The following is a 16,758-nucleotide window of genomic DNA, read 5'->3' as shown; positions in this document are numbered from 1 at the left end:
TTTGGGTCTGTCCCGCTGTCCCACCCGCGGTTCGCAGTGTCCCGCGGTAACGGGGGGGTCAGTTGGAAAGCTCCTGTACTCGCTGTTCTGCTTAGCAGAGCAGCGGTGAATAGTGGAGACACAGGGAGAGGGGGCATCAGGGGGTATGGATTAAGGGGGGGTTCCAGCAGCAGAGCCTGATTAAGGGGGGGGGGCAGGGGGTACGTACTGTTGGCCCCACAGTTTTAGGGGGCCCCCCGGCTCCAGTAGCTCTGTCCCAGCTCAAAAGCTCCCCCGTCCTGCCAGCAACAACGGCAGCATTGTGCTACTGTCAGCACATGCTGCTGCGTATTGGCAGGTCTGTGGTGTTGCAGGGAGGCAGAAGTCTCCCTGCTTTCTTCTGCCTGTGCGGGTGTGTAGAGGGGAGCGACCACCCCCTCTGGATTTACCCCTAGCTGAGGGGGCCAAAATGCCATAAAAAAAAAAAAAATCCCGGAATTTGCGTAAGGGGGCGTGGCCTCGCGTCACACGATTAGGCCACGCCCCAACCCACAGCAGGCACAGCAATGAGATAGGGCTCCCCTGTCACAAGTGCCCTGGGCCCCCCGGACTCATAATCAGCCCCTAGGGGCATGCCAGCAGCTCACAGAGCGCTGGGCATGCCCCCTCATTGACGAAAACGGGGGCCCTCCCGTGAAGCCACGCCCCCTTTTCGCCGAGTGTGTGTCCCTCCTTCTGCCTGGAGAAAGCTCCTGAAGAAAGCTGGGAGGTATGCACCCCTGCCTGTGCCATGCCCATACTATCTGCTTCTGCTCCTAGTCTCCTATAGATTTGGCCAGATCTGTGACTCATTTGACTAACTCCGCCCAGTGTTGTGACTCCGCCCAGCGTTAGCAAATGAATCACAAAGTCACAGATCTGGGCTAATATATAGGAGATGAAACAAATTTATATAATTTTAAATAAACCTGTAAAATATATATAGAAAAAGTTTCTAGAAATGAGATCACTGTATGGACCTATAACTAAGTTTGTGAGCACTTGGAGGTGTCTGTAACCTTGGTGAAGAGTCTAGAGTCTTGAGGGTACTGTAGATAAGATGGGCAAATTGGTTTTATGTGCATCTGTATGAGCCCCTTATAAATGAGGTGAGCTGACTTGTCTTGGTGCAGATACCAGACGGGGTAATGGACAAATCACTGAGCAGCCACAAACTGTGCTGGCAATGTGGAAGCACCCGGTGACTCGCCAACTTATCCCAACCTGCCAAACGTTACTGTTGTGCAGCAACATAGGGGAGAAAAGCCGCTCTGTCAGACGTACATGAATAACCTGCTTCTGCCCCTTAGCAGTGATTTCATACATTAGTGTGTCTTGGGTAACACAGGCCTAACAGTCTGGGTTTTAAAGATATCCATACTTAAGCACAGGTGACTTAATTAGTACCTCAGTCAGCTTGATTTCACCATGTGTACTCAAACCTGGATGTCCTTAAACCCTGGACTGTTACGGTGTCTTGACGACCGAGTTTTAGGCATTACAGGCTAAATAACTATGTATCCCTCTCCAGGGAGATTCTCCAAACCTATAGCTTTTCCATTGCAGATTAGCACAATGGTAGCTGGAACCCTGTATCCAAATTGACTGACAGACAGACTGAGAAGGAATGGCTTACAGAGAGGGAACAATAAGCATGCGTGTCACCGCTTCTGTTTGCATTGGTGTTATACCGGTGAGGTCACACAGGATGCAGGAGTGACAATGTTGGGCCGCTGTGCTAAGGAGAGTCCCCATTTCTGACCAACATAAGTGAACACTAGATCTGTTGCCTTTTGTGGTTTCTCTGACGTCCTAGTGGATGCTGGGACTCCGTCAGGACCATGGGGAATAGCGGCTCCGCAGGAGACAGGGCACAAAAGTAAAAGCTTTAGGATCAGGTGGTGTGCACTGGCTCCTCCCCCTATGACCCTCCTCCAAGCCTCAGTTAGGTTTTTGTGCCCGGCCGAGAAGGGTGCAATCTAGGTGGCTCTCATAAAGAGCTGCTTAGAGTAAAAGTTTTGATAGTTTTCTTATTTTCAGTGAGTCCTGCTGGCAACAGGCTCACTGCAACGAGGGACTTAGGGGAGAAGAAGTGAACTCACCTGCGTGCAGGATGGATTTGCTTCTTAGGCTACTGGACACTAGCTCCAGAGGGACGATCACAGGTACAGCCTGGATGGGTCACCGGAGCCGCGCCGCCGACCCCCTTGCAGATGCCGAAGTAAGAAGAGGTCCAGAAACCGGCGGCTGAAGGCTTTTCAGTCTTCATGAGGTAGCGCACAGCACTGCAGCTGTGCGCCATTGCTCTCAGCACACTTCACACCAACGGTCACTGAGGGTGCAGGGCGCTGGGGGGGGGGCGCCCTGGGCAGCAATGTTAATACCTTTCTGGCTAAAAAGAATACATCACATATAGTCCTTGAGGCTATATGGATGTATTTCACCCCTGCCAGGTCTCAGAAAAACCGGGAGAAGAGCCCGCCGGAATAGGGGGCGGGGCCTATCTCCTCAGCACACAGCGCCATTTTCCCTCACCGAACTGCTGGTGGGAAGGCTCCCAGGCTCTCCCCTGCACTGCACTACAGAAACAGGGTTAAAACAGAGAGGGGGGGCACTTATTTGGCGATATGTATATATATATTAATATGCTATAAGGGAAAACACTTATATAAAGGTTGTCCCTGTATAATTATAGCGTTTTGGTGTGTGCTGGCAAACTCTCCCTCTGTCTCCCCAAAGGGCTAGTGGGGTCCTGTCCTCTACCAGAGCATTCCCTGTGTGTGTGCTGTGTGTCGGTACGTGTGTGTCGACATGTATGAGGACGATGTTGGTGAGGAGGCGGAGCAATTGCCTGTAATGGTGATGTCACTCTCTAGGGAGTCGACACCGGAATGGATGGCTTATTTAAGGAATTACGTGATAATGTCAACAGGCTGCAAGGTCGGTTGACGACATGAGACGGCCGGCAAACAAATTAGTACCTGTCCAGGCGTCTAAAACACCGTCAGGGGCTTTAAAACGCCCATTTACCTCAGTCGGTCGACACAGACACGGACACTGACTCCAGTGTCGACGGTGAAGAAACAAACGTATTTTCCTTTAGGGCCACACGTTACATGTTAAGGGCAATAAAGGAGGTGTTACATATTTCTGATACTACAAGTACCACAAAAAAGGGTATTATGTGGGGTGTGAAAAAACTACATGTAGTTTTTCCTGAATCAGATAAATTAAATGAAGTGTGTGATGATGCGTGGGTTTCCCCCGATAGAAAATTATTGGCGGTATACCCTTTCCCGCCAGAAGTTAGGGCGCGTTGGGAAACACCCCTTAGGGTGGATAAGGCGCTCACACGCTTATCAAAAATACGGCCGCCCTCAAGGAGCCAGCTGATAGGAGGCTGGAAAAATATCCTTAAAAGTATATACACACATACTGGTGTTATACTGCGACCAGCTATCGCCTCAGCCTGGATGTGCAGCGCTGGGGTGGCTTGGTCGGATTCCCTGACTGAAAATATTGATACCCTTGACAGGGACAGTATTTTATTGACTATAGAGCACAGAGGGATATTTGCACTCTGGCATCAAGAGTAAGTGCGATGTCCATATCTGCCAGAAGATGTTTATGGACACGTCAGTGGTCAGGTGATGCAGATTCCAAACGGCACATGGAAGTATTGCCGTATAAAGGGGAGGAGTTATTTGGGGTCGGTCCATCGGACCTGGTGGCCATGGCAACAGCTGGAAAATCCACCTTTTTTACCCTAAGTCACATCTCAGCAGAAAAAGACACCGTCTTTTCAGCCTCAGTCCTTTCGTCCCCATAAGGGCAAGCGGGCAAAAGGCCAGTCATATCTGCCCAGGGATAGAGGAAAGGGAAGAAGACTGCAGCAGGCAGCCCATTCCCAGGAACAGAAGCCCTCCACCGCTTCTGCCAAGTCCTCAGCATGACGCTGGGGCCGTACAGGACCCCTGGATCCTACAAGTAGTATCCCAGGGGTACAGATTGGAAATTCGAGACGTCTCCCTCTCGCAGGTTCCTGAAGTCTGCTTTACCAACGTCTCCCTCCGACAGGGAGGCAGTATTGGAAACAATTCACAAGCTGTATTCCCAGCAGGTGATAATCAAAGTACCCCTCCTACAACAAGGAAAGGGGTATTATTCCACACTATATTGTGGTACTGAAGCCAGACGGCTCGGTGAGACCTATTCTAAATCTGAAAAGAAGGGGACTATATGGTGTCCCGGGACTTCAGGGATGCTTCCTCCATGTCCCAATTTGCCCTTCTCACCAAGGGTACCTCAGGTTCGTGGTACAGAACTGTCACTATCAGTTTCAGACGCAGCCGGTTGGATTGTCCACGGCACCCCGGGTCTTTACCAAGGTAATGGCCGAAATGATGATTCTTCTTCAAAGAAAAGGGACGATATCCTGATAAGGGCAAGGTCCAGAGAACAGTTGGAGGTCGGAGTAGCACTATCTCAAGTAGTTCTACGACAGCACGGGTGGATTCTAAATATTCCAAAACCGCAGCTGTTTCCGACGACACATTTGCTGTTCCTAGGGATGATTCTGGACACAGTCCAGAAAAGGGTGTTTCTCCCGGAGGAGAAAGCCAGGGAGTTATCCGAACTAGTCAGGAACCTCCTAAAACCAGGAAAAGTGTCAGTGCATCATTGCACAAGGGTCCTGGGAAAAATGGTGGCTTCTTACGAAGCGATTCCATTCGGCAGATTTCACGCAAGAACTTTTCAGTGGGATCTGCTGGAAAAATGGTCCGGATCGCATATTCAGATGCATCAGCGGATAACCCTGTCTCCAAGGACAAGGGTGTTTCTTCTGCGGTGGCTGCAGAGTACTCATCTACTAAAGGGCCGCAGATTCGGCATTCAGGACTGGGTCCTGGTGACCACGGATGCCAGCCGGAGAGGCTGGGGAGCAGTCACACAGGGAAAAAATTTCCAGGGAGTGTGATCAAGTCTGGAGACTTCTCTCCACATAAATATACTGGAGCTAAGGGCAATTTACAATGCTCTAAGCTTAGCAAGACCTCTGCTTCAAGGTCAGCCGGTATTGATCCAGTGGGACAACATCACGGCAGTCGCCCACGTAAACAGACAGGGCGGCACAAGAAGCAGGAGGGAAATGGCAGAAACTGCAAGGATTCTTCGCTGGGCGGAAAATCATGTGATAGCACTGTCAGCAGTGTTCATTCCGGGAGTGGACAACTGGGAAGCAGACTTCCTCAGCAGGCACAACCTCCACCCGGGAGAGTGGGGACTTCATCGGGAAGTCTTCCACATGATTGTGAACCGTTGGGAAAGACCAAAGGTGGACATGATGGCGTCCCGCCTGAACAAAAAACTGGACAGGTATTGCGCCAGGTCAAGAGACCCTCAGGCAATAGCTGTGGACGTTCTGGTAACACCGTGGGTGTACCAGTCGGTGTATGTGTTCCCTCCTCTGCTTCTCATACCCAAGGTACTGAGAATTATAAGACGTAGAGGAGTAAGAACTATACTCGTGGACTTGGTACCCGGAACTTCAAGAAATGCTCACAGAGGACTCATGGCCTCTGCCGCTAAGAAGGGACTTGCTTCAGCAAGTACCATGTATGTTCCAAGACTTACCGCGGCTGCGTTTTGACGGCATGGCGGTGGAACGCCGGATCTTAAGGGAAAAAGGCATTCCGGAAGAGGTCATTCCTACCCTGGTCAAAGCCAGGAAGGAGGTGACCGCACAACATTATCACCACATGTGGCGAAAATATGTTGCGTGGTGTGAGGCCAGGAAGGCCCCACGAAGAAATTTCAACTCGGTCGATTCCTGCATTTCCTGCAAACAGGAGTGTCTATGGACCTCAAATTGGGGTCCATTAAGGTTCAAATTTCGGCCCTGTCAATTTTCTTCCAGAAAGAATTGGCTTCACTTCCTGAAGTCCAGAAGTTTGTCAAGGGAGTTCTGCATATACAAACCCCTTTTGTGCCTCCAGTGGCACTGTGGGATCTCAACGTAGTTATGGGATTCCTCAAATCACATTTTAAACCGCTCAAATCTGTGGATTTGAAATATCTCACATGAAAAGTGACCATGCTGTTGGCCCTGGCCTCGGCCAGGCGAGTGTCAGAATGGCGGCTTTGTCTCACAAAAGCCCATATCTGATTGTCCATTCGGACAGGGCAGAACTGCGGACTCGTCCCCAGTTTCTCCCTAATGTGGTGTCAGCGTTTCACCTGAACCAGCTTATTGTGGTACCTGCGGCTACTAGGGACTTGGAGGACTCCAAGTTGCTAGATGTTGTCAGGGCCCTGAAAATATAGTTTCCAGGACGGCTGTAGTCAGGAAAACTGACTTGCTGTTATCCTGTATGCACCCAACAAACTGGGTGCTCTTGCTTCTAAGCAGACGATTGCTAGTTGGATGTGTTGTACAATTCAGCTTGCACATTCTGTGGCAGGCCTGCCACAGCCAAAATATGTAAATGCCCATTTCACAAGGAAGGTGGGCTCATCTTGGGCGGCTGCCCGAGGGGTCTCGGCTTTACAACTTTGCCGAGCTGCTACTTGGTCAGGGGCAAACACGTTTGCAAAATTCTACAAATTTGATACCCTGGCTGAGGAGGACCTGGAGTTCTCTCATTCGGTGCTGCAGAGTCATCCGCACTCTCCCGCCCGTTTGGGAGCTTTGGTATAATCCCCATGGTCCTGACGGAGTCCCAGCATCCACTAGGACGTCAGAGAAAATAAGAATTTACTTACCGATAATTCTATTTCTCGTAGTCCGTAGTGGATGCTGGGCGCCCATCCCAAGTGCGGATTGTCTGCAATACTTGTACATAGTTATTGTTACAAAAATCGGGTTATTATTGTTGTGAGCCATCTTTTCAGAGGCTCCGCTGTTATCATGCTGTTAACTGGGTTCAGATCACAGGTTGTACAGTGTGATTGGTGTGGCTGGTATGAGTCTTACCCGGGATTCAAAATCCTTCCTTATTGTGTACGCTCGTCCGGGCACAGTATCCTGAGGCTTGGAGGAGGGTCATAGGGGGAGGAGCCAGTGCACACCACCTGATCCTAAAGCTTTTACTTTTGTGCCCTGTCTCCTGCGGAGCCGCTATTCCCCATGGTCCTAACGGAGTCCCAGCATCCACTACGGACTACGAGAAATAGAATTATCGGTAAGTAAATTCTTATTTTCTGTGCTTTTGAGGCTTACGGGCTGGTCTCCATCTTTTTTGCACCTTAGCACCTGAGAAAACTGAACAATTTTAATTCCTACCTTGCCATCCTCTCTGCCCTGGATTCCGCCCCCATCCGTCGGCTGGAGTGGCAGAAGCAGACATCAGAGGTGAGGTCATGAGTAATTGCTGCTTACAAGGAAGTGGCAGTGTCTTGCGGTCTAGTAATACGGTTTATGTGACATTCCTCAGGGGCTTGCTGAATACTGCACTCTGATTGACAGCTCGTCGTCTTTCCGGGCCTACGGTGCAGCGCTCTCTGAAGTTGAGCCGCCGTGTATACCATACTTGTAAGAGTTCCTTTTCAATATTGTTTAGCCATATAGTAGGTGACCTCTTTGGTTAACCTTGTCTCATTCCTCTCCTCCCCACCCAGGGGTCTAATCTTACAAGACCTTACGTTTGTGCACCTGGGAAATCCAGACCACATTGATGGGAAAGTGAACTTCTCTAAACGGTGGCAACAGTTCAATATCCTGGACAGCATGAGACGTTTCCAGCAAGCGTAAGTGATCAGTAATGCCTGCTGTCTCTTCCTGTGACTGTATATGTATTTCTTAACTTTCCTATTACCTGCTAACATGACCTGCGCACCTGGTGCATGTTGCAGCCAGTGTCACTCTTCCTAACGGGTAAAGACCATAAGAGGTTACAGGCACAGGTGGTTTCTCAGTGCTGAGATTATTTTAAAGGATGGGCAGAATTGGATAATGTAGCCACTAATCCCAAAACTGACCACTGCTACAGCTGAGTTACCCCACAGATCATACTACTGGCCAAATCCCTATCCACTAAGGTTTCAGCATCCAATCCCAGCAGTCTCCATGCATAGTTGCACCTCTACAGTGGCCGTGCCAGTCAGTCATTCACATTTTCTCCCTTCAGTGTCCTCACTCATCCCTGCATCTCCCCACCTTTTAAGGTTCATCCATGCCCTGCCTCTGCCACCCTCTTAGAGATTATTAGGGAAAGAGCCACTTTAGGCCCACAAGCATGAGCCATGAGCATAGAGGCCCGCTAGGTACACTTTTCCAGCTACTGTAAATCTCTGATCTGACATACTGAGGGTTAAGTATTGTCTTTTCATTGCCCATGTTTATCCCTGTGCTGTGTTTAGAAAATCAGTGCCATTAGGAGTATTCAGATATAGCTGGCAACCAGTGAAACCTCATAGAGCATGGGGACAGACCATATTGTCTTTGTGCAATACCCCTGCTAATTAAATATCTGTGCCTAGCTGTCTGTTGAACCGGTTCTGGCCCGTGGGCATGCTTGCCAGTCGGGGCTGTGTGGGATAGAACCTACTCACAGGAAATGTGCAGGTAACTGTGTACAGTGACAACACAAAAACATTCTGCCTGTATGAAGTCACTGACTTACACTGTGACCTGTGTAACGCCCATGTTTCTCTATCGTCCTAAGTGGATGCTGGGGTTCCTGAAAGGACCATGGGGAATAGCGGCTCCGCAGGAGACAGGGCACAAAAAAGTAAAGCTTTACTAGGTCAGGTGGTGTGCACTGGCTCCTCCCCCTATGACCCTCCTCCAGACTCCAGTTAGATTTTGTGCCCGAACGAGAAGGGTGCAATCTAGGTGGCTCTCCTAAAGAGCTGCTTAGAGAAAGTTTAGTTTAGGTTTTTTTCTTTACAGTGAGTCCTGCTGGCAACAGGATCACTGCAACGTGGGACTTAGGGGGAAAGTAGTAAACTCACCTGCATGCAGAGTGGATTTGCTGCTTGGCTACTGGACACCATTAGCTCCAGAGGGATCGAACACAGGCCCAGCCGTGGAGTCCGGTCCCGGAGCCGCGCCGCCGACCCCCTTGCAGATGCTGAAGCGTGAAGAGGTCCGGAAACCGGCGGCTGAAGACTCCTCAGTCTTCATAAGGTAGCGCACAGCACTGCAGCTGTGCGCCATTTTCCTCTCAGCACACTTCACTGGGCAGTCACTGAGGGTGCAGAGCGCTGGGGGGGGGCGCTCTGAGAGGCAAATATAAACCTTATACAAGGCTAAAAATACCTCACATATAGCCCATAGGGGCTATATGGAGATATTTAACCCCTGCCTGACTGGAAAAATAGCGGGAGAAGAACCCGCCGAAAAAGGGGCGGGGCCTATCTCCTCAGCACACGGCGCCATTTTCTGTCACAGCTCCGCTGGTCAGAACGGCTCCCAGGTCTCTCCCCTGCACTGCACTACAGAAACAGGGTAAAACAGAGAGGGGGGGCACATTAATGGCTATATATATATATATTAAAGCAGCTATAAGGGAGCACTTAATATAAGGATATCCCTTGTATATATAGCGCTTTGTGGTGTGTGCTGGCAGACTCTCCCTCTGTCTCCCCAAAAGGGCTAGTGGGTCCTGTCTTCATTAGAGCATTCCCTGTGAGTTTGCGGTGTGTGTCGGTACGTGGTGTCGACATGTATGAGGACGATATTGGTGTGGAGGCGGAGCAATTGCCAAATATGCAGATGTCACCCCCCAGGGGGTCGACACCAGAATGGATGCCTTTATTTGTGGAATTACGTGATGGTTTATCTTCCCTTAAACAGTCAGTTGAGGACATGAGGCGGCCGGACAATCAATTAATGCCTGTCCAGGCGCCTCAAACACCGTCAGGGGCTGTAAAACGCCCTTTGCCTCAGTCGGTCGACACAGACCCAGACACGGGCACTGATTCCAGTGACGACGGTAGAAATTCAAACGTATTTTCCAGTAGGGCCACACGTTATATGATTTTGGCAATGAAGGAGACGTTACATTTAGCTGATACTACAGATACCGTAAAACAGGGTATTATGTATGGTGTGAAAAAACTACAAACAGTTTTTCCTGAATCAGAAGAATTAAATGACGTGTGTGATGAAGCGTGGGTTGCTCCTGATAAAAAGTTGATAATTTCAAAAAAGTTATTGGCATTATACCCTTTCCCGCCAGAGGTTAGGGCGCGCTGGGAAACACCCCCTAAGGTGGACAAGGCGCTCACACGCTTATCCAAACAAGTGGCGTTACCCTCTCCTGAGACGGCCGCACTTAAGGATCCATCAGATAGAAAGATGGAAGTTATTCAAAAGAATATATACACACATGCAGGTGTTATACTACGACCAGCTATAGCAACTGCCTGGATGTGCAGTGCTGGAGTAGTTTGGTCAGAATCCCTGATTGAAAATATTGATACCCTAGATAGGGACAATGTTTTACTGTCGTTAGAACAAATAAAGGATGCATTTATCTATATGCGTGATGCACAGAGGGATATTTGCACACTGGCATCTCGGGTGAGTGCTATGTCCATTTCAGCCAGAAGAGCCTTATGGACACGACAGTGGACAGGCGATGCGGATTCAAAACGTCACATGGAGGTTTTGCCGTATAAAGGGGAGGAGTTATTTGGAGTTGGTCTATCAGACTTGGTGGCCACGGCTACTGCCGGGAAATCCACTTTTTTACCTCAAGTCACTCCCCAACAGAGAAAGGCACCGACCTTTCAACCGCAGCCTTTTCGCTCCTACAAAAATAAGAGAGCAAAGGGCTTGTCGTACCTGCCACGAGGCAGAGGAAGAGGGAAGAGACACCAACAGGCAGCTCCTTCCCAGGAACAGAAGCCCTCCCCGGCTCCTGCAAAAACCTCAGCATGACGCTGGGGCCTCTCAAGCGGACTCGGGGACAGTGGGGGGCCGTCTCAAAAATTACAGCGCGCAGTGGGCTCACTCGCAGGTAGACCCCTGGATCCTGCAGATAATATCTCAGGGGTACAGGTTGGAATTAGAGACGGATCCTCCTCATCGTTTCCTGAAGTCTGCCTTACCAACCGTCTCTTCCGAAAGGGAGAGGGTGTTGGAAGCCATTCACAAGCTGTACGCTCAGCAGGTGATAGTCAAAGTACCCCTATTACAACAAGGAAAGGGGTATTATTCCACTCTATTTGTGGTACCGAAGCCGGATGGCTCGGTAAGGCCTATTCTAAATCTGAAGTCCTTGAACCTCTACATAAAAAAGTTCAAGTTCAAGATGGAGTCACTCAGAGCAGTGATAGCGAACCTGGAAGAAGGGGACTTTATGGTATCCTTGGACATCAAGGATGCGTATCTACACGTTCCGATTTACCCCGCACACCAGGGGTACCTCAGGTTCATTGTTCAAAACTGTCACTATCAGTTTCAGACGCTGCCGTTCGGATTGTCCACGGCGCCTCGGGTCTTTACCAAGGTAATGGCCGAGATGATGATTCTTCTTCGAAGAAAAGGCGTATTAGTTATCCCATACTTGGACGATCTCCTAATAAGGGCAAGGTCCAGAGAACAGCTGGAGACAGCTTTAGCACTATCTCAAGAGGTGCTAAGACAACACGGGTGGATTCTGAATATTCCAAAATCCCATTTAATCCCGACAACTCGTCTGCTGTTCCTAGGAATGATTCTGGACACGGTTCAGAAAAAGGTTTTCCTTCCAGAGGAAAAAGCCAAGGAGTTATCCGATCTGGTCAGGAACCTCCTAAAACCAGGAAAAGTGTCAGTACATCAATGCACAAGAGTCCTGGGAAAAATGGTGGCTTCTTACGAAGCAATTCCATTCGGCAGATTCCATGCAAGAATATTCCAAAGGGATCTGTTGGACAAATGGTCAGGGTCGCATCTGCAGATGCACCTGCGAATAACCCTGTCACCAAAGACAAGGGTGTCACTTCTGTGGTGGTTGCAGAAGGCTCACCTATTAGAAGGCCGCAGATTCGGCATTCAGGATTGGATCCTGGTGACCACGGACGCCAGCCTGAGAGGCTGGGGAGCAGTCACACAAGGAAGAAACTTCCAGGGAGTATGGACGAGTCTGGAAAAGTCTCTTCACATAAACATTCTGGAACTAAGAGCAATCTACAATGCTCTAAGCCAGGCGGAACTTCTCCTGCAAGGAAAGCCGGTGTTGATTCAGTCGGACAACATCACGGCGGTCGCCCATGTAAACAGGCAGGGCGGCACAAGAAGCAGGAGTGCAATGGCAGAAGCTGCCAAGATTCTTCGCTGGGCGGAGAATCACGTGATAGCACTGTCAGCAGTGTTCATCCCGGGCGTGGACAACTGGGAAGCAGACTTCCTCAGCAGACACGATCTTCATCCGGGAGAGTGGGGTCTACATCCAGAAGTCTTCAACATGTTAATAGACCGTTGGGAAAGACCAATTGTAGACATGATGGCGTCTCGCCTCAACAAGAAACTGGACAAATATTGCGCCAGGTCAAGAGATCCACAGGCAATAGCTGTGGACGCACTGGTAACTCCTTGGGTGTACCAGTCAGTGTATGTGTTTCCTCCTCTGCCGCTCATACCAAAGGTATTGAAGATCATACGGCAAAGAAGAGTAAGAACAATACTAGTGGTTCCGGATTGGCCGAGAAGGACTTGGTATCCGGAACTTCAAGAGATGCTCACGGACGAACCGTGGCCTCTACCTCTGAGAAGGGACCTGCTACAGCAGGGTCCCTGTCTTTTTCAAGACTTACCGCGGCTGCGTTTGACGGCATGGCGGTTGAACGCCAGATCCTAAAAGGGAAAGGCATTCCAGAAGAAGTCATTCCTACCTTGATTAAGGCACGGAAGGAAGTCACCGTGAAACATTATCACCGCATTTGGCGAAAATATGTAGCGTGGTGCGAGGATCGGAGGGTTCCGACGGAGGAATTCCAACTGGGTCGTTTCCTACATTTCCTGCAATCAGGATTATCTATGGGTCTCAAATTGGGATCCATTAAGGTTCAAATTTCGGCCCTGTCAATATTCTTCCAAAAAGAATTGGCCTCTGTCCCTGAGGTCCAGACTTTTGTCAAGGGAGTACTGCATATACAGCCTCCTGTGGTGCCTCCGGTGGCACCGTGGGATCTAAATGTAGTTTTAGATTTCCTCAAATCCCATTGGTTTGAACCATTGAAAAAGGTGGATTTGAAATATCTCACATTGAAAGTGACTATGTTACTAGCCCTGGCCTCTGCCAGGAGAGTATCTGAATTGGCGGCTTTATCTTATAAAAGTCCTTATCTAATCTTCCATTCGGATAGGGCAGAACTGCGGACTCGTCCGCATTTTCTCCCTAAAGTGGTATCAGCATTTCATCTGAACCAACCTATTGTGGTGCCTGCGGCCACTAGCGACTTGGAGGACTCCAAGTTGTTGGACGTTGTCAGAGCCTTAAAAATATACATTGCAAGGACGGCTGGAGTCAGAAAATCTGACTCGCTGTTTATATTGTATGCACCCAACAAGTTGGGCGCACCTGCTTCTAAGCAGTCGATTGCTCGTTGGATTTGTAACACAATTCAACTTGCACATTCTGTGGCAGGCCTGCCACAGCCTAAAACTGTAAAAGCCCACTCCACAAGGAAGGTGGGCTCATCTTGGGCGGCTGCCCGAGGGGTCTCGGCATTACAACTCTGCCGAGCAGCTACGTGGTCGGGGGAGAACACGTTTGTAAAAATTTACAAATTTGATACCCTGGCAAAGGAGGACCTGGAGTTCTCTCATTCGGTGCTGCAGAGTCATCCGCACTCTCCCGCCCGTTTGGGAGCTTTGGTATAATCCCCATGGTCCTTTCAGGAACCCCAGCATCCACTTAGGACGATAGAGAAAATAAGAATTTACTTACCGATAATTCTATTTCTCGGAGTCCGTAGTGGATGCTGGGCGCCCATCCCAAGTGCGGATTATCTGCAATACTTGTACATAGTTATTGTTAACTAATTCGGGTTATTGTTAAGGAGCCATCTTTAAGAGGCCCTTTCTGTTGTCATACTGTTAACTGGGTTTAGATCACAAGTTGTACGGTGTGATTGGTGTGGCTGGTATGAGTCTTACCCGGGATTCAAAATGCCTCCCTTATTGTGTATGCTCGTCCGGGCACAGTACCTAACTGGAGTCTGGAGGAGGGTCATAGGGGGAGGAGCCAGTGCACACCACCTGACCTAGTAAAGCTTTACTTTTTTGTGCCCTGTCTCCTGCGGAGCCGCTATTCCCCATGGTCCTTTCAGGAACCCCAGCATCCACTACGGACTCCGAGAAATAGAATTATCGGTAAGTAAATTCTTATTTTCTTCAATATAATGTGTGTATTGCGGTCTCTCTCCTGCAGTCATTATGAAATTCGCCGGAATGATGACATCATCTCTTTCTTCAATGACTTCAGTGATCACCTGGCCGAGGAGGCGTTATGGGAACTGTCCTTGAAAATCAAACCTCGGAATATCACCCGGAGGAAAACAGAAAGAGATGAGAAAACATAAGTTGGGGGAATGACTGCCAAGTGGACATTGAAGAAGAGATCTCCCTGACTGAGGGGGGGAATCAAGGGGTAGATGGAGATATTCATCGTGTTTACTAGTTGTCGCTGTCCCCTCCCAAAGAGTTGGGTTACCCCGCCCACTGTCGTCTTGTGTCTTACGTTGTTATTTTATGGTCTCCTGGACTGTTGCGATCACACACCGTTCCGTGCCATGTCTCTGTACAGACCTGTCTCCTATTTCCCACAAAATTGGAAAGTCGGACATATTGGATTTTGTGCTGTGGTTTAGGCGACTAGTGCAGACCTTCCCCATTCATGAACCGAGGACTAACTGTGTCAACAAGCTGGTAAAGACTGTATGCTGAGCCCAGATCCTTAAAGTTATCGTTTAGGGTTGTTGTTTTTTTTCCCCCATAACCCACAGGTTTGTTTTTTACTTTGGTTTTGTTTCTCCTCCACCCCCAGCAGAGGGCAGCGCATAGCTCCTGTTAATATCCACATTCTGTTTCAGAGGGAGGCAGAAGTAATGTTATATGTATTATTTATTATATATTTTTTCTTTTATGCTGTTGCATGATAAGTATACAGAGACTGATTGTGTAATCAGTGGCGGATCTTGCCACGGGCAAGCAGGACTTTTGCCCGGGGCGCCGCCATCCGGAGGGCGCCGCACCGTGGCAAGATCCGCCACTGCTGCCCGCTGTGTCCCTGTCCGCCTCCGCTGCCGTCCCCGTCCGCCTCCTGAAGGGAACTAGACGCTATGCGTCTAGTTTCCCTTCCTGGAGAGTAACTTTGCTGAGCGGTGCGCGATGACGTCATCGCGCACCGCACAGCAAAGGTCCTCTCTACGAAGGGAACTAGACTCATAGCGTCTAGTTTCCCTTCGTGGAGGACCTTTTGCTGTGCGCGATGACGTCATCGCGCACCGCTCAGCATTCAAGCGGCGCTTTTAATGTACAGGGGGCGTAATTTCCCACGCCCCCTGTATTAGGCCACGCCCCATTTCCTGCCCGGGGCGCAGAGCGCCCTTGAACCGGCCGTGTGTAATGTATATAGAGTAGAAATGACATGCCAGATCCAGAATCTGTGCAAGTGACATACCATGGGAGCAGTGTCTCACAACAGGTCAAATAAATGTTTTAAACAGTTCTGTGCAGTCCTGCCTGGCTTCTGCAGGAAGAAAACGGTTCCTCTGTGGCGATACATATGACCTGTGCGCTCTGCAACCAAACATTTTCCTACCTCTGCCTTAGACAGAAGTGGGTCACAATGAGGACCTCTGGGTGAGAAGTTGTTTCATTCTCTGGTCCCAGTGACGGAGCTGGGACAGTGGATTCCTACCATCAGGTTAGTCTGTGGATAGTGATGTCACACGCTTACATTGTCTCACCAGCTTGATCAGGAAAACATGATGGTTTGTTCATTGCACACAGCCCATTAGGGACATGTATTGCTTCTCCAGCAATATCCAACTGAACTACCTTTTCATGGCTTGCTGGGTAATATACTGGAGATTTTGAATACTCGTATACATATGTGTGGAAAACATGACCTGTTGGGGGTAGCTATGTATTGGAGCAGACACCCCCTGTACTAGGCATTGAGGGGCACGGGTAGATATATGCTACACACCCTAAATTGTAACACATATCATGAATAGAGAAACCCTTTATTGCTTCACATGTCTTCTGTTTATTATTATATCCGCTTTGTAATAAGAATAGCAAGCAACTGTAATTGGGCTGAACATAACATGATCCAAGTGGTGTAGTATGCTTCGCTGGTGCTTGGGATCCTGACGGCCAGCATACCGGCGCGGGATCCCGGAATGCTGGGAGCGGGGCGAGTGCAAAAGAGCCCCTTGCTGGCATAGTGGAGCGCTATGCACGCCACGCTATTTATTTTCCCTCCAGGGGGGTCGTGGACACCCCAAGAGGGAGAATAGTTGTCGGTATCCTGCTGGTCGGAATTCCGGCGCCAGTATGGTGCGCGCCGTGATCCCGACAGCCGGTATATCCAGTGCCACCCGAGCCGAGTGTACAGTGTTGTAATATAAGGAATTGCTGTATACCTTCGGAACCAGAAGGTGGCGCTACTACAACAGATTGTATAGATGCAGGATATTTGTGTCCGTTCTTTCTGTGCGGCACAATTTAAGTAATAGCTGTGTTTATTAATGCCAGCCCGTCTCACTAGGATAGTGTACCCATCTCTGCAGATAGGACAG

General features: G+C 49.5%; 1 protein-coding gene across 1 annotated transcript in view; it reads left to right on the top strand.

Annotated features, from left to right (window-relative positions):
- LOC135040605 (rap guanine nucleotide exchange factor 1-like) overlaps nt 1–15,247 on the top strand; it is a 61,220-nt gene extending 45,973 nt beyond the window's left edge. The window contains exons 4-7 of the mRNA XM_063954846.1: nt 7,268–7,369; nt 7,452–7,549; nt 7,636–7,764; nt 14,382–15,247. Of these exons, the coding sequence (XP_063810916.1) occupies nt 7,268–7,369; nt 7,452–7,549; nt 7,636–7,764; nt 14,382–14,532 (480 nt within the window). The 3' untranslated portion in view covers nt 14,533–15,247. The remainder of the gene's footprint in view (nt 1–7,267; nt 7,370–7,451; nt 7,550–7,635; nt 7,765–14,381) is intronic.
- The last annotated feature ends 1,511 nt before the right edge of the window (nt 15,248–16,758 follow it).

This window comes from Pseudophryne corroboree, unplaced genomic scaffold, assembly GCF_028390025.1.
Source record: "Pseudophryne corroboree isolate aPseCor3 unplaced genomic scaffold, aPseCor3.hap2 scaffold_754, whole genome shotgun sequence".
In the NCBI taxonomy this organism is placed as follows: domain Eukaryota; kingdom Metazoa; phylum Chordata; class Amphibia; order Anura; family Myobatrachidae; genus Pseudophryne; species Pseudophryne corroboree.
The sequence above is the reverse complement of the archived record's forward strand: the minus strand, read 5'-3'. Positions and strand labels throughout refer to the sequence as shown.